Raw genomic sequence first — 19,163 nt, 5'->3', positions numbered from 1 at the left:
TCTTAGTATTACTTTTAGTTGTTGGTACAGGATTAGGGCGATTTGTAATCAGTCTTTTAATATTTTTAGGCCACTGCTTACCACCTCTATACCTTCTATAGTTAGTCCTATAAATATCTGTAATCACCTTAGTAGGTTCACTGAGTGGATCACATAAAGTTGACTTGACCATTTTAAATCCGAGTAGAATTCACATTACACAAAGAAAGTATATAAATATGTCAATGAATTTCTTAAAATGAAGTTTTGTAAAAAATAAAATATTTCAGTAGATCCAGCATTCAAAGTTAAAAGTACATTTTAAAATCCATTAAATTAATCCAATTGAAAAAAAGTGTAAAACAAGAATATTTAGAGAGCACTTGAAATACATGAGGCGACTCAACAATATACTCTTAAAGATGGTGACCCCTGCTCTATGCTTTTGTTAGATGTTGATCACTTATTTATTTATTTATTACTATTCTTTTTATATAAATATACCTTTAGAACTTTTATTTCATTTTCAAAATTATTAAGGGTAGAAGAAAACTTTGTAATATCTTTGACTAGCTTTATAGAGGAGAAACACCGATGGAAGAATGGATTTTATTATCATATTCCGATACTACAGTGGGTAAAATCTTTAACCATTTTTGAGACTTAAGTTCTGTGAATTTTTTAAACAGTTTTGATTTAATTGTCCTGTTAAATCTTTCTATTACTACAATTTCTGTGGTTTTCTACTAGATTGTTTCATAATCGTTTCAAAAACATGTTTGACTGATAAAAAATGCATATATTGTATATAAGTCTATAACTGTTAAACGATATTTAAATCCTCTTTCGGCAGGCATATTAATTAAATCAGCTGACCATATTTCATCTTTTTTCAAATACTTTAACTCTTAAAAAGGTTTTAGTTTTTCTAAATTCTTTATTAATTTCATCTGCTAATCCCATACTCAATTTCATCTTTGCTTTAAACAGTTTTATAATCAGCGCTCTTTCCATTTTCTCTTTAAATGTTGGATTTGGAATATTTTCAAGTTTGTTTATCATTTGTTTGTCTGCTTCGTGTCTTGTTTGTCTTTATTTCTGTAAAATATATCATAGTTAAGTGCATCAGCGTCAACTCTATTGACAGGTTCTTCACCTGGTTTGGGTTTATCGTTTTCATTAAATCGTAGATCTATCCTAGTACCTTTAACAGTGTAGTTATGACCCGGAAGATGTTGTTCTCTGGAATACTTTGCCCACGGAAAACCAGGAAGAGAGCCCAATGATTTTTGTATATCTGAACCAAAATACGTTTTAGGACTTTTATCATAAACAAAAACTCATCTTGTTTTGAAACGAGTCTATTTAGTAAGATTCTGATTAAGCGGCTGCTCAGCAACGGTACTCTCTACAAACCGGATATTGTTACAATTATAGTCTAGTCAATTCTATGAATAGACCAACAATCCCCTTTTATTACTCAATTCAAAGAGATGAATAGACTATTATTCATTGACCTATTCATTCGAAGAAAAATAACACGTGACTATTTTTGTAAGGATTAAATTTAATGCGTAATTTAGTGTAATAAAGGGTTATTTTGTTCATTATTTGAATTTTCCCATTTGATTGCATTTTATATAAATAAAGTAATCTTGCTGGGGGATGGGGGGGGGGGGGGGAGGGTCATATATGATTTGAAGGTGATGGTGAAATGTAGAGTAGATATGTGTTTTTTTTTTTCATATGATGATGGAAGTAGGTGTGGGAGCTTTCATATAGGTCGTATTCCGACAAAAAAAAAACGTGTAATGTAATAGAGCGTTTATATGTCGAAATGCGTCCAATATGAAAGCTCATATACTACTTCAACTACTACCTGGTCTAGTGACTTTCAACTGTTTTCACAAAGACATTCTTCGTATTACAAACCAGGTGCCGATTTAATTTATTTCATTTATGGTTTTTTATTTCAGCACGAGAAGGCCTCCATTGACATGTTTGATCACCTTATTGAAGTTAATGAGTTGAAATTTGAATTTGAAAAATATTGTTTCAGTGAGAAAGATTTCATATTCATAAAAGAATTAATTTATGGAATTTTACCGGTATGTTATTTTTTGTTGTTGTATATATGAGGTATGAGTAATTTAAAGAAAATCCGAAGTTAACCCTTGAGCAAATCAATGGATCATGTCATTTCACACAACGGATCGATACTATAAACTTGCATCAAGTGTTTTGCAGTAGTGCGTTTACCATGCCCAGATTCTTACACCCGCTACAGTAATATTATATATAATTTATCACAGTCCCCTTAGATTAGGAAGGTTTATCTACATTGTTATTCTAGCTATAGGGTATGATATAGGTTTATCTAGATTGTTACTCTAGCTTGTTATAGAGTAGGATATAGGTTTATCTAGATTGTTATTCTAGCTTGTTATGGAGTAGGATATAGGTTTATCTAGAATGTTACTCTAGATTGCTATAGGGTATTATATAGTTTTATCTAGAATGTTACTCTAGATTGCTATAGGGTATTATAAAGTTTTATCTAGATTGTTACTGTCGCTTGGTAGATTGTTTCTCTAGCTTGCTATAGAGTAGGATATAGGATTATATAGATTGTTACTCTAGCTTGTTATAGAGTAGGATATAGGTTTACCTAGATTGTAACTCTAGCTTGCTATAGAGTAGAATATGGGTTTATCTAGATTGTTTCTCTAGCTTGCTATAGAGTAGGATATAGGTTTATCTAGACTTTTACCCTAGCTTGCTATAGAGTAGGATATAGGTTATCTTGATTGTTACTCTAGCTTGTTATAGTGTAGGATATAGGTTTACCTAGATTGTTACTTTAGCTAGCTATAGAGTAAGATATAGGTTTATCTAGATTGTTACTCTAGCTTGTTATAGAGTAGGATATAGGTTTATCTAGATTGTTACTCTAGCTTGTTATAGAGTAGGATATAGGTTTATCTTGATTGTTACTCTAGCTTGCTATAGAGTAGGATATAGGTTTATCTAGATTGTTACTCTAGCTTGCTATAGAGTAGGATATAGGTTTATCTAGATTGTTACTCTAGCTTGCTATAGAGTAGGATATAGGATTATATAGATTGTTACTCTAGCTTGTTATAGAGTAGGATATAGGTTTACCTAGATTGTTACTCTAGCATGCTATAAAGTACGATAAAGGTATGTCTAGATTGTTACTCTAGCTTGTTTTAGTGTAGGATATAGGTTTATGTAGATTGTTTCTCTAGCTTGCTATAGAGTAGGATATAGGTTTATCTAGATTGTTACTCTAGCTTGCTATAGAGTAGGATATAGGTTTATCTAGATTGTTACTCTAACTTGTTATAGAGTAGGTTATAGGTTTATCTAGATTGTTACTCTAGCTTGTTATAAAGTAGGATAAATTTATAAATATTGTATTTATAAAGGTATGTCTAGATTGTTACTCTAGCTTGTTATAGTGTAGGATATAGGTTTATGTAGATTGTTTCTCTAGCTTGCTATAGAGTAAGATATAGGTTTATCTAGATTCCCTGTCGCCCATGCCTAGCGCTCTGCCATAACAATATGACATTTTTGGGTCATTTATTTCAGGGAAACAGTGAATTAATTAGCAGACAAGATAAAATCTTTTTATATGAAGTAAGTCAACATTCGAACCTTATATATTGCCTGGGCTTTCAACCTTTTTTAAGTGGTGTCCCATATATCTATTTGGCGCAGACACGTATTCCAATTATAATCGAATTCACCTATAGCAGAGTACTACGAAGAGCCGAATCCTGAAAAATTCCACCAAATGTATGAAACTCGCGGAACAATGTAGAACATGATTGTTATATTAAGGTTACATAAAAATAAAATTGGTGATCGTCCTTTTAATTTCCGACATCAGGGGAGGGGGGAGTTTTTTTTTTGTTTTTTTTAGGTTTTTTTTATAGGACCCTAAAACACTTAAGCCCACATGCTGGTACTGCTTTACACCTCATCAGAAGCATACAAACAATAAATTATAGAAAATATATTCCACGGACTGCATATATTTTGTTTTTGTTAATGGGTAAAATGCTTGAAACTCTTAAAATTCAGTGCCTTCTTGTCATTTTCCTCCCTAGGTGCATATTATTAAAAGATGGCTCCAAAAATATCTTTATGAATGTAAAACCTGTTTTTGCCTGAATCGAACGCTCAAAACTTCAAAACAGACAGTTCTAGAAGAAGTGTCAAGCAAATATTTTGAGTTTGAGAAGAGTTCAGCATAATTATACTGAGGCTTTTCATGTTTTAGGCCTCTTAACCTACACACGATATCATGTATTGTTTGTCAACATCAAAACTTCTGAGAGTTGTTCCATTTGAAGAGGCACAACCTGCCACGTCGTGGGTTTTTTTCTTTTTCACCCCACGTATTCATACAGCTTTTTTCCCTGAGCAGTTGTCACACTGAGGATAGTGACCCTTGTGATGGCAGCGCATGCGCGGAGTAGTTCCTTCTTCTATAATAATGCATTTGTATAGCGCCTAATTTCTAGAAAATTCTACTCAGTGGCGCTGAGTATCTCTGTCACATTTGATATTCACATGTAAACAAGTGTGTCTTAAGACGAATCTTGAACGATTCCACTGAATTAGAGTCTTTTATGTTTTGTGGTAGCTTATTCCATAACCTTGGTGCTGCAGCCGAGAACGCACGATCCCCACAAGAAACACGAAAAGTTCTGGGCTGAACCAAACAGTTTTTAGATGATGAACGTTTTTCACGTTCTCCAGATTTTAGTTGAATCAAGTCACTCAGATACTGTGGTACAAGGCCATTAATACACTTATATGTTAAAAGAAGGAATTTATATTGAATGCGTCTGTTAATTGGGAGCCAGTGAAGAGTGTTGAGTACAGGTGTGATGTGTTCATATGGTTTTGTCTATGTGATAATTCTCGCAGCTGTATTCTGTATTTTTTGTAAGCTTCGAAGCGAAGAAGCAGGGAGGCCAATAAAGAGGGAGTTTCAATAGTCCAGCCGTGACGTTATGAGAAAGTTGACAATTAGTTGGGTAGAATCGATGTTTAGATATTTCCTGATTTTTCCAATCTGAAATAGCTGAAAGTTACACGGTATGGTCGCTAGATGGACCTACTTGTGGTATTTATATACTGTATTATATTACAGTTATTCCGCGTTAAATGTTTGTGAAGGCTGGGCCTAATTCTTATTAGCTAGTTGTGTGATACCGGGGCCCGTTTCGGACAGACACACTCGAATGTCATGCTGAATATTCGGCCGATTTCGGGCTTTGTTTTAATACATGCAATGGTCGAGAATGCGCTCTCACGTATACATAGGTCGATGGCAATGGCATGAGTTGCCGTAAGGCGAGATCCGAAAGCACGGGATACTCGTCCTTGATACGTAACCAAAACTAACAAATTTCGTGTTTCGAACACTACTTTTGCTGCAGAAATATTTGTCCAGGCCTACAGTTAGAATATATTCATTATTTGTTGATTTTTCATCTGCTTTCAAGGTCATCAAAGGTCAATGTCAAAAATTGAAAATTCTAAAACCCCGTTCCTTTTTGTGAACTATAAAGCTGAAACAACTGAGCTTTTAACACAAACTGGCCAAAAGGATGAGGTTATTGTGTGCAAAGTTCCTTTTTTAAAAAATGTAAACTATGCGAGTTTTGGCTCTGCCCCAAAATGTAAACAATTAATAATTCAACCCGGATGTGCCACGTCCACCTCAACTTTTTTGTCATAGGGGAATTTATATTCAAAATGTCTAGTTATGTTTCAAATTTCTAGGTTCTACATCAAATAGGTCATATACATTAAGCTCAAAGAGACACATATATTGTAAAAAACACTCAAATTTGAAAAAATAACGAATTTCAATTTTGCTTTTAAAAAACGATTGATATATATCACTGGAAAGAGCGTGAAAAGCACATTAAGAATCCGGAAAAAAATCACATTCTAGGTTAATTAGGTCACGTACTAGAGCAGTCCAAAGTTGCGGATTTGGCTATTTTCGGACATCCATAAAACCGGAAGTAGATGTCAGCTGATGGCCAAGGTCAATGACTTTTTAACCAATAACGTTCAAGGTCATCAAAGGTCAAGGTCATTAAATCATCAAAATCGGATAAGCCGTTATCTCGGAATAGATTTTGACGCATTTCAGGAAAATCAAAATGACTGCCAAAATATTACTTCCGGTTCGGATTTTTTTGTTCGTTTTTTTGTCATAACTCTGTCTATCGATCAGCATAAAGTTTGTTAACCTAATTAAATTACACCGGAAGTTATTCAACTGGAAGTAGATTTGAAATTCAGTCGCTTTCCTGTTTAAAAGCGAAAATGACGTACAACATTTGACTGTATCATATTATTAACATTAGTGATAGTCTCTTTGCATTTAAAATTTCAGATCAATCGATGCAAAAACAAATAAGTTGGAAAAAAAATTGAAAAATCTGATCGAAAAAAGTGACGGACGATTTTCGGAAGTCGTAATTTTTCAAGAGTTATCAGGTCAGAAATTACAGGCAGATTGTAAAAATTTAAACCCGAAGAAAATCGATACAAAAATGTGCGTTCTAGAGCCAATTTTCGACAATTTTTGCACAAGTTAAACTGTGGCACTTCCGGTTTTGCAAAAATGTTCCAATATAATTATATTTAAGGAACACGTTGCCACTACAGAAGGTCTAGGAATGATGAAAGGTTGCTGCAACTACTGCAGTCTAAGCACGGGAAATTTCGAAAAAAAACAGAAAAAGAAATTGTTAAGTTTTACGAACTGTGTTCACCAGCTAATATACAACTTATAATTTATATTTCATAGTATATAAATCACTCATTGTTATACAGAAAACCCCAAATTTAATGTCAAATTATACTTGTATAGTAAGTCACTCGTATTTATATTAATTATTACTTATATATATATATATATATACTTATATATTTTTGGATAATTGTGTATCTTTGTAATATATTTGGTTATAATATAAATGTATTTGAATAACTTTTGTAAATATGGGTCATAGATCTATTTACTGTAAATAGACCTTCTGGGAAGGTGAATGTCGGGCCAGCATCATACACAAAAAGACTATTTTTTCTATGGGACTTGAGAAGAGTCCCACGCAAAATTGTGAAATGCCACACGGGACGTATCCCCCAAGTTGAAACCATAGGTTCTATTGATCAGAAGTGTTCTGAAAAGTGTTAACTACTTTTTTATACTGTAATCACAAAAATTTTATCTGGTATGAACCATTCAGTTTCTGGATTGGGTTGATGACAGCATCCCATTTTTGCGTTATATCTTCTAATGTGCCAAATGTATTCGAACCAACTTCCTTTACGTTGTATTTTTCTATTTATAGATTATTTCAAATAAACGTACATCTGTAGATGTTGATAAATGGGATTATTTTGCACGAGATTGTCTGATGGTAGGTATGAAAAGTAACTTTGATCACATGCGATGTATGAAATTTAGAAGAGTAATTGACGATGGATCGGGGAAGATGCAGCTTTGTCTTCGTGATAAGGTAAGTGATGTTTGTATTATATATTTAGAAGAATAGACATACCCTGTATCGAACAAAACCTACCATGGTACTTATTACTGTTCTGATCACTTACAATCGTACTTGCCACGATTTGGTCGATCTGAGTACCACTATGGTAAAATAAATGCGTATTGTAGGCAAATCGTTGTAGGTGCTTTGCTTATATAAATTCACACTTAGATCTGTGTCGATACGATGTGCTTAAAGTTGGCTTCTCTTATCTTGTTCAAATCATGCTTATTGTTTGATTAATTGATGTTTTTAATGAATAAATCAAGTACTTGGTAAGAGTGTGTGAGGACGTAGAAAAGCTTGGGGGTCGAATGTACTGAAATCCAATTGAAAAAGCTAAAATTAGATTCCTTGTTTACACACTGACTAAAATAGATCTGGATAATTTCGTATAAAGAATTATTAGCTAAACAATGTTTAAAAGACATATTTGTAAGTTAGAAATAATGTGATGAAATACACTGTGTATTTAAGAAATAAAAAAAACATCGTCTTTTTCCCTATTTTGGAAAAATAACTATTGAAATTCTTTATTTGCCTGTTGGTATTTGGCTGTCTTGGTAATGTTCGGTTTTGAAAAGATACACATTGAGTTACCTGCCTCATGGAAAGTGTGCGACCGGATAATCTTTATCAAGTGACCGCTTGATCACGGAATCCCTTAGTAGTTCGCTGATTACGAGTTGATTATTGACTTTTGAGACAAACTGTATTTTCGCAATCATTAGAACATCTCTACTTTCGATTTTCTATAAGTATTAGTCGTCCAATGATGGAATATATATATATATATAAATAAATGAAAATAAGGGAACAAAACTTTAAATAAAAACATCTTGAATCGATCTGAAACCTTGAGTCAAGAGGTTAACCTGATTTGATGCCGAAACATCATTGTAGGAAGTTAGTAATATATACGAAATGTTCCAAATCAGAAATAATATTCACCGTCTGGTATGTAAGCATGCTGTCACGCTAGGTGTAGAGATGATGTAAGTAGACCTTTATCTCTTCAACACGTCTGATAATATTAAATTTTTCTACGGTGTTTTATTGATTGAGGTATGTGAACGATGTCATAATCACGCCCCAATGATCATTTTTCGGTATTTTTTTTCCCAACCATGAACATATACAAAGCTAATATAGGCTAACAAAGGCTTTATAGTAGAACACTTAGGAATTTTCAAATACACATGTATGTGAATTGGAGCGTTGATAAAATTAAAGAAAGGAGTAGTATATCCCTACGAGTGTTCTTATTTAATGTTCTTGTTTAATCATTTAAAGATCGATCAAATACTGTTTAATAACCTTTTGATTTCAGGCATGTTGACGCGTTGGTTTTAGCCGAGAAATCTAAACTTCTTGTTACAGATGGGTAAGTTTTAAGAGGCCAGACACGAACTTTATATCAAAGTTCGTCAAATGTATTGAGAGCGATTCAGCAATTAAAACATGAAAAATTGCGTTTTAGATGGCTTGGTCGTCAACGGTGGAATTAAGATAACCTGGCCTGCCGAAGACCTTTACCCACCTAACGACTTTGTCAGCACCGTGTCGGTTTTTTCAAGTGGTCTTATGTTCTATCGTCTGTCTTTTAAACTTCTTTTGTTAATTACAAATCATTTTTTTCAGAACATGGAATATATCAGAATGTATTAAAGACATGGATGCTTTCACCAAGCTCAATGATAATATTTTTAACCGGATATTATATTCCACGGAAGAAAATCTACAGGAAGCCAGAAAATTACTGGAACGAGTTGAAAATCGCAAGTTATATAGGTGTATAGGACAAGTTACCCTTCCTACAAAATTTATGGTAAATGTCTTAATTTCACTTCATTTTTTTGGCGGTCACATTTGTAATAATTATCGGTTCAAAAATTGGCTATAACTTATAGATATACCATAATAAAACAAAACAGGTCGAAACTCTAAATTAACATAGTAGTAGTAGTACTTTCAGATTTACGGACATTGCTTCGCTTCGCAACAACCATAAATATGAAAGTACTACTACTACTATGCAAGAGGGGAGCGAACACACTTGCAATAGCGTAAATCTATGAATACCACTACTACTATTCAAGAGGGAGAGTCGAACGCAGTATATATATACTCTTTCATCACAACTTTATTAATTCTTAAAAAGATCATTACAATAAACATCCACACTCATCCAACACTTATTTTGGCTCAGGAAAAAAGGATTACCGTCGGCTAAATATTCCAACGAAAAACATATTCCAAGACATAACTACACTGGACCAGGAGCCCGTTTAGATTTACGATTCGATTCAAACGATAATCCCAACCAAAGAGAAGAACCTATCTGCAGAATTGATCAAGCGGCGTTAAAACACGACATTATATATAGAGATCATGAAGATTTGGAATCTAGTCATAAAGCGGATCAACAAATGATTCATGAATTAGAATCTACTCCAAATCCAAGAGAAAAAGTTGGAGGAGCTCTAGTCACAAGACTTTTAAAATCAAAAATGAAATTAGGTATGGGAATAGCAGATGAAATTCATAAATAATTCGGAAAAACTAAAATATTTTTAAAAGTTAAAGTTTACGCCAAAGATGAAATATGGTCGACTGATTTAATTAATATGCCAGTTGAAAGAGGATATAAATATTGTTTAACCGTTATAGATTTATATACAAGATATTTTTGGGTTAGTCCTCTAAAAAACAAATCAGGAATGTCAGTCAAACATGCTTTTGAAACATTTATGAAGCAATCTGACAGATAACCCCAAAAGTTATGGGTGATCAAGGAACCGATCTTTATTACAAAAATATGAAATCTCATGGAAAAAGGTTACGTTGGATATTGGACAAATGAAATATTTACTATTGATAAAATAAATAATACTCCACCACTTATACTTTAGTAGATCTACACGGCGAAGAAATCTTGTGCAAATTTTATCAAAACGAACTTCAAAAAATTAGATTAGATCTAACTAAAGAAATAATTGATTTGAATTACCATCCAATAAAATGGTCTACTTGTCAAATTCAAAAACCAGGAGATAAATGTATACGTCAACTATCTCTTTAGGTGTTATATAAATTAAGTTTAGGCGAACCATTTGAACAAATTATCATAAAGCTAGTTTAAAAAAATCGATTCAAAAAATTCAAACCATATTTTGTGGATGTGATTGGAGACACACTTCAAGATGATAAAGATATGAACAATTCAAAATAACTAATTTGAAATTTCCTCAACACAAAATAGCTGCAATAAATAGAGATACTCTAATCTAAGCAACTAAAAGTAAACACAATATCTGTATTAGAGCTCATAGATTGGACGCACTTTTCCCCATTTCATTTCATTCCACGGGGAAAAGTTCATCCAATCTATGAGCTCTAAAAAAAGACCTATACACCCTACATTCGATCAATTCCCCCATCCCCTAATAAAAGACCTATTCACCCTACATTTCATCATTAACTTAACTCATTTCAAAATAGGATGAGTTTAATTTTAAAAAAAAAACACGAACAAGCATAACACATATGAATTTGTTTAATCTATTAAATTAACTCAATTGAATCTGTAGTTGTAGTATATGAACCAATCACCCAAGGAAGTAAATACGGTATTGTTGACTATATAGGTCATAACACAAAATACTCGTAAATCATAGCAAAAAAACATAAATTTAAAAAGACACATCCTCTGTCCATCATCTTGAACTATCAAAAAAACTTAATCAGAATCCTATAATCCCTTCATTAGATAGAATAATTAACGAAAATAACAGATACTACAGTGGGTAAAATCTTTAACCATTTTTGAGACTTTAGTTCTATGAATTTTTTAAACAGTTTTGATTTAAGCGCCCTGTTAAATCTTTCTATTATTACAGCTTTTCCCTCGTTATGAGTACTGTAAATTGCAAACCCAAGTGATTTCATATCTTTATTATACAATTCGCTTTCTTTATCTACCCACAGTTTTCTTGGATGTGTGCCAGATTTTTTCATAATCGTTTCAAAAGAATGTTTGACTGATAATCCTGTTTTGCTTTTCAAAGGAATAACCCATGCGTATTTTGTATATAAATCTATAACTGTTAAACAATATTTATATCCTCTTTCGACTGGCATATCAATTAAATCAGCTGACCATATTGCATCTTTTTCAAATACTTTAACTTTTAAAAAGTTTTTAGTTTTTCTAAATTCTTTATGAATTTCATCTGCCAATCCCATACCCAATTTCATCTTTGCTTTTAACAGTTTTATGATTAGAGCCCTTTGCATTCTCTCTTTGAAAGTTGGATTTGGAATATTTCAAGTTCGATTATCATTTGTTTCTGTATAAGATATCATTTTTAAGTGCAACAGCATCAACTCTATTGACTGGTTCTTCACCTGGTTTGGGTTTATCGTTTTCGTCTAATCGTAGATCTAACCTTATACTTGGACCAGTGTAATTATGGCCCGGAAGTTGTTTTTTCCGGGATATTTTGCCCATGGAAAACCAGGAAGAGAGCCCAATGATTATATATATGTTTTTGGAGTGTGTGCGACTATCATTTAACTATCCTATAACTTTAAAACCTTTTCCTTTCTTTTCTGCTAATCTCCCATTTCGCAGTTCTCCTATTAGTTGTAATTCTTTCAACTCGTCAGACTTTTTCACTGCATCGCTTATACTCTTTCCCGCTTCCGCAACAGATCCTATAACTTTAGCTTTTGAGGAAATGATGGATTTATTGTTTGAAATAAATATGCCTTCTTTTGGAATTATTTTTGAACCTAGAGAAAATATTGATGAAAAGATACCGTCGCCTGAATAATCTTCGAATTGGTGTTGTTTGTGTTTTAAATTTAAACGCAACCTATTTTTAAATGAGTTAATTTAATGATGAATTGTGGTCTGTTTTCCAAACAGAGTTATCTTCTACAGACGTTTCTAGAAAAAAGAGACCCTATTAATTATTCTATCTAATGAAGGGATTATAGGATTCTGATTAAGTTTTTTTGATAGTTCAAGATGTTTGAGGATGTGTCTTTGTAAATCTAAGTTTTTGCGATGATTTACGAGTGTTTTGTGTTATGTCAACAATACCGTATTTACTTCCTTGTGTGATTGATTCATATACTACAACTACAGATTCAATTGAATTGATTTTACAGATTAAACAAATTCATATGTGTTATCCTTGTTCGTGTTTTAAAATTAAACTCATCCTATTTTTAAATAGATAATTTAATGATGAAATGTAGGGTGAATAGGTCTTTTCGGGAGGGGGGGGGGGGGGTTGATGGAATGTAGGGTGCATAGGTCTTTTTTGAATCTCATAGATCGGATGGATGGAATGAAATGTAATGGGAAAAAATGCGTCCAATCTATGAGCTCATATACTACTTGTATTAGATAAAGATAGTAAAAGTCAATAAGAAAACCATCAAAAACTTTTAGATGAGAGTAAAAAAAAACTAGAAGCTTATCAACAACAATTGGTGAATGTAAGAGATAAAACTCAAATTGTAAGTTCATTAATATCTAAATTAGAATATAATTAAATAAATAGAATACTAAACAATTAATTGAGTAGTTCAATTAGTAAAGAAGAATTAGCCAAGCTTATTGATAACAATGAATTAGAAAAAGAACTTACTAATATTAAAACTTATATTCAACACCAAATGCAAAACATATCATATATGCAACAACAATTAGCCAATGTAGTAGATAAAACTCGGTTACAAAATCTTTCTTTATTGATTTCTAAATTAGATTACTTTATTGATAACACTGAATTAGAAATAGAACTAATATTAAAATATATATTCAACAACAAATACAAAACATTGATGATAGCGAAATTAAAACCATGTTAAACGATAAATAGATAAAATTCCACCAGATATAAATGAAGATAGTTTACAACAGGAATTAACTACTCTAGAAACTAAATTTATTGATAATAGTGAATTAGAAAAATAACTTACTAATATTAAAACTTATATTCAACACCAAATGCAAAACATTGATAATAGCGAAATTAAAACCTATACTTAACAACAATTGGCGAATGTAGTAGATAAAACTCAGTTACAAAATCTAAGTTCATTAATATCTAAATTAGAGGATAGAAAAAAAAGTAGATGTTAAAGAATTGATAGATAATATTTATCCAGGTATAAATGAAGATAGATTACAACAACAGTTAACTATAATTAATAACGAATTTCTAAAACAGGAAAAAAGTTTCAAGAATTTAATAAAAAAATTCAATCAAATGACAATCAAATTGAAATGGTGTTTGTAAAAAAAAAGAAAAAATTAAATCAATTAATGATATATTAATAAAAGATTTTGAAAAGAGAAATCCTTATTATTTAACTGTACTCTTTAAAGGGAATATAGAAGGTGAACAGTATTGATTTGTTGCAAAAACTGACTTTTATATGACACTAGCAGGATTTATAGCTCTAGCTAAGCAAACCCAACTACAATAGATATTATGCGTGAAAAAAATAATATAAATGTGGTTATTAATGTATTATTTCCTTTTGAATTCAAAATAAAATCAGTAACTATTTCTCAAAATTTTATAAACGACCATATTTATGAAATGCCAATAGATATGTTGATGGGTTTGAATATAAAATATATCTTGATGAAGCAGTAAAATTTGATTATATGTATGGTTTATTATTAGTAAGTCACTTACTTATCTTAAAAATATTCAACTAAGACAAGAAGGAATACATACGTATTCATTATTGAAATGGGAAGAATGTAAATATACAAGGTTTATGTTCTATTCTAATGGTATTTTTACTTCAATTGATATTTATAAAACTCACATAAATCAATTATTTATAACAATTCCTGCACATCAAATAGAAATAGAATGGATTATATCATGGATTAATTTAAAACATTTAAAGTGATAATATAAAATTTAATTCTCAAGAATGGTCAATATGAGTATATATTCATCAGTGAACTTACCTGGTGTCATAAAGTTACAACAGAGTAAAATCTAGAAAATTGGAAAATTCATAAGACTAAGTAATTATTGAAAAACGCTTAATCTAATAAATATTAAAAAATAAAAAAATTGATTCTTTTAGAATAGAGCATAAATTTTCAAAAAATCATGGGAAAATCTCCAAAACAAAATCAGTATGAAATGGGAGCACGAATTAAACAGCTAAAAGTTGCCACGCACGTGCGCAAACCACTTAAATTTGTAATAAAAAAAACAGCACCTAAATTTGTAATAAAACGAAAAGCACCTAAATTTAGACCTATTAAAGAGAAAAAAAAACCAAGAATAGATGAAAAGATTGAAAATGAATTATTTGATCAGGTGATTCGTGACATGATTGATAAATTCAAATCCTTTAAAGGTCAAATTGAAATCAATAGAGAAATTTTTCTAGATGTTAAATTTAAGCATAATTTTCAATTAGCGTTTTTTAATGATAAAATGATTGAAAGAGTCGTCAAGAACATATCTGAAAAATCAGATAATACAGATTGGTATTTTACTGGTCGTTTAATATTTCGTAAAAACAATTTCAAACCAATCATAAGATCAAAAGTAGAAAAACGAACTCAACTGCTTTTTAGTATCAAGGAATATATTGGAAAATATTGTTACATTCCATCTGACGGAATATGTTTTATTAAATGTGTCAATTTTGTTTCAAAGCGTGATTTGACTCAGGAATTCAATGATTTTATTTATTCCTTTCCTAAACATAATAGAAAGGGAATAATGAAACAAGCTCGAATTGGAAAATTCAATGATACATATCAAATTTATAATCCTAAAGATAGGTCTTCATATCCTAGAAATATAAAAACACCATTAGATTGGGTATTGTATTTACACAATGATCATTTCTGTTTGTTAAAAAGAAGTGAAAAACTCTTGGAATAAACGAAATAGAAAATAGCTACAAACAAGTTTGGAATTTGTTTCAGAATTTAATCCATCGACTCATGCACCAACACCACAACCTGAAACTATGTATGCGTGGGATTGTGAAACTTACACGGAAGAGACTGACAAAGCAACACCATATTAAGCTTGTACTTTGGTAAATCTGGAAAAAAATGGAGTTTATCCAGACCAACATTTAGGTTCCGTCGATCAAAAACAGTTAACTCTAATTTGTCACAACGGTAGTGGTTTTGATAGCTTAATTGTTATTAAAAACATGGAAAAATTAACTCATTGTCCTTTCAAAACCAGTAGAGGTATAATTCGTTTAGCAATATCTAATCCTTTTAAAGAAACAAGTTTACAGAAAAAATGGAATAGTGAAAAGAAATTTATCAACAAAAACAATTATTTTCAAAAGATAAATTTCACCTGTTCCTATCAACATGTAGGAAACAATTTAAAAGATTGGGGAAAATCATCAGAATTACCAATGAATTTAAGAAAGACTGATCTAGATATCACGGAATTTAACGAAACAAATTGTGAATCTCGAATAGAAGAATGGGAGCCTTATGCTAAAAGATATACTATATGTTTAGCAGCATGTTTAATAAAATACAAGTCATGAAATCTATGATAAATCAAACTAGAATAGATAATTTAAGTGTACCTTCTCTATTTCTTAGAGGTTGGTATTATTTATATAAAGGAGAAAAAGTATGTTCTCACGTAGATCCATTCATCAGACACTATGTTAGACGCTCTGTAAAAAGTTTCGGCACACATAATGAAATTCAGGTCGAATAAATTAAATTAAATATGTCGACTGTTGCAAAAGTATTTAGGGACGGCGAAAACACTCAGCTGGATATAATTGACAAGTGCTTTCAAACAATCAAACAATTTAGACCAAGGTGTGCTATTTTATCTGTTTGGTTTGAATATATATGTTTTTCCAACCAATACCAGCCAAAGACAAAATAATTTATACTGTTAAAGAAGACGATGTAACCCAAACAAAAACTGGTGATAAGGTAAGATTTAGAAATGGATATTGTAACGACGTTCTCACTTCAGTCGACATACAGGAAATTGTTCGAGCTGGTGGAAGGATTATCAACAGATGGGATAGTCATTAAAGACATTTTTTGTAATGATTTTTTTTAAGAATTAATAAAGCTGTGTTGAAAGAGTATATACTGTGTTCGACTCCTCCTCTTGTACAGTAGTAGTGGTATTTATAGATTCACGCTATTTCAGGTGTGTTCGCTCCCCTCTTGAACAGTTGTAGTGGTAGATTTACCGTTGTTGCGAAGGAAGCAATGTCATGTCCTGAAATCGGAAAGTACTACTACTACTTAACTTATTGCAGAGAAAGTTTTTATGATCATGTCTATGCAAAGCAATTGTGTTTAATTTTGTTTATTCAATAGGAAAAGAGAAACAAGGAAAGAAGAGATCCACTCAATAAATATGCTGTGATAAAAGTAAGGCTTGAAGCTGATTTTATATCAGAATTCTTTGACGTTTTTCACATCGTTGTCTACGATGTACCAAATCACCTGGATAGACATTATCTTGGTGGCCAGTTCAGTATCTTGTGAGGCCAATATTGATTAGGAATAGTTTAGGGTTGTATTGTTTCCTAATTTTGAACAACTAAGGTGCGAACCATGTCTTGTACAATCAATACCACTATTCTTAAAAGCTATACTCTTGTGGTTGATTATTTCTTGTAGACTACTTGGAATGAGTGATACGAATAATACTGATTAAATCAGGTTTCCAAACTTTCTATGTATATAAGGGACACTGATAGCATCAATTAGTTCCATTCCAATTTTCAATCCGCCGTCTGTGTTTCCAGCAATTTCACAAAAAAATAATTGCTTGATAACATCACTAATCCTTATGTGATACAAGCATTTTTGTCGATTAGTGATGTCATCAGAGGAAATGCAAGAACCACATAATGATAATGTAATAGTCTGCAAACTTCTGGTTAGGAGGTTTGAACTTAATGAGTCAAAATCCACATGTTGTTTTGGTAGGTAAACAACTCTTGTTGGTATGAACAATACAATTAAAGGGAATCAACTCCAACAATGTACATTGACTTATTACTACCTCTCCCCTCTAAAGTTAAAAGTCTATAAAACAAAACAATACTGCTACAACTCAAAATTAAAAGAACACGATATGAGTTTGCTTTAACTCGTCAATATGATAAATGAATACAAAGAATGAATATGAAACTTGTGGACATAACTTCAACTTAACACTATGTGAAAACTTTTAAAGTCAATAGAACAGTCTTGAGAAATAATCTGAACACAATTATGTCCGACACATGTCAGTCATTTTTTACTATCAGTCTCTCTGGTCTATTTATCACTATGCCGGATCTGGTTGTTGTGACATCAGAGTTGTTAGCTTGCCGTTATTGATGTTGCATCGGAACTGTAGGAGGTTGGGTCGATTGATCACTGATAGTCTGATTGGGAAGTAGTAGATCTCTGCGGTTTCTTCTGATGGTTCCACATGGTCTGTTTTCACTAAGTATGAACGTGGTGCTACTTCCTGGATTATCTCTCCCTTAGTTTTCCAATTATTCGAGGTGTCATTGTGAAGTCTGACATTACTGTCTAGCTGGAGTTGAGGTAAAGAAACACTTTCAGCCTTCTGGTCAAAGTAGTGTTTCTGCCTCTCTCTAGCTTCATACTTGTGAGCTATTACTGTCTGAGTATCTGAAGGGTTTGTAAGCAGTATGGAGGTTTTCAGAGGGAAGTTGGATTTCAGTCGACTATTCATCAGTAACTGTGATGGTGAGAATCCACAATCCAGTGGTGTAGTGCGATATGCTAACAGTCCAAGATGAGGGTCTTCTCCACCTTCTGTGCATTTCTTGATTATATTTTTAACCGTCTGTACAGTTTTTTCAGCCAACCCATTAGACTGGGGGTACCTAGGACTAAATGTTATGTGTTTGAATTGCCAAGTACTTGCGAACTTAGCAAATTCTGCACTGGCAAAACATGGCCCATTATCACTGTAAAGCTCATCAGGAATGTAGATTTGAGAACTTTGGTGACAGCTTGACTTGTTTGACTTGATAGTGCAATCACCTCAGTGTAGTTAGAATATGAATCGACTATGACGATGTAATCTTTTGACCGTAACTCAAACAAGTCTGTCGACACTTGTTCCCATGGTCTCATTGCTACGGGACGGCAAATCATAGGTTCGGTTCTCTGCCGATGTCGATGTGTCAGGCATATGTCACAGCTGCTTACTATGATGTCTATCTCGTGATTCATTCTTGGCCAGAATATCACCTCACGAGCTCGTTGTTTGCACTTTTCTTGTCCAAGATGACCTGTGTGAATCTTTTGAAGCATTGTTGGACGAAGTCGACTTGGAATGACCACTCTGGTACCTTTGAAGATGACCCCATTGATGATAGAGAGTTCATCTCTGTAGTTCCAAAAGTCAGTCACAACCTGTGGACAATCAAAACGTTCGTTCGGCCAACCAGTGTAGATGACATTGCGGCGCTACTTCACTTATGTACCTTTTAATGATCTCAATTTTGTATCCACTAAAATACGACAGGATGATGTTCTAGACC

General features: G+C 32.3%; 3 protein-coding genes across 3 annotated transcripts; all 3 read left to right on the top strand.

Annotated features, from left to right (window-relative positions):
* Window positions 1–1,827: 1,827 nt before the first annotated feature.
* Window positions 1,828–10,141, top strand: LOTGIDRAFT_175167 (hypothetical protein; the record flags this gene model as incomplete). The annotated part of the gene is made up of 8 exons (XM_009055523.1): window positions 1,828–1,914; window positions 1,956–2,087; window positions 3,595–3,642; window positions 7,392–7,559; window positions 8,493–8,584; window positions 8,920–8,973; window positions 9,231–9,380; window positions 9,799–10,141. 8 exons carry the CDS (start codon window positions 1,828–1,830, stop codon window positions 10,139–10,141), a joined length of 1,074 nt encoding a protein of 357 aa, XP_009053771.1.
* A 4,599-nt stretch (window positions 10,142–14,740) lies between these two features.
* Window positions 14,741–15,529, top strand: LOTGIDRAFT_175166 (hypothetical protein; the record flags this gene model as incomplete). Its single annotated transcript, XM_009055522.1, has 1 exon — window positions 14,741–15,529. One exon carries the CDS (start codon window positions 14,741–14,743, stop codon window positions 15,527–15,529), a length of 789 nt encoding a protein of 262 aa, XP_009053770.1.
* Window positions 15,530–15,809: 280 nt separating this feature from the next.
* On the top strand, window positions 15,810–16,163 carry LOTGIDRAFT_175165 (hypothetical protein; the record flags this gene model as incomplete). Its single annotated transcript, XM_009055521.1, has 1 exon — window positions 15,810–16,163. The coding sequence occupies one exon, from the start codon at window positions 15,810–15,812 to the stop codon at window positions 16,161–16,163; it is 354 nt and encodes a 117-aa protein (XP_009053769.1).
* Between the last annotated feature and the right edge of the window lie 3,000 nt (window positions 16,164–19,163).

This window comes from Lottia gigantea, assembly GCF_000327385.1.
Source record: "Lottia gigantea unplaced genomic scaffold LOTGIsca_249, whole genome shotgun sequence".
NCBI classification, from domain to species: Eukaryota; Metazoa; Mollusca; class Gastropoda; family Lottiidae; genus Lottia; species Lottia gigantea.
This window is presented reverse-complemented; position numbering and strand designations above follow the sequence as displayed.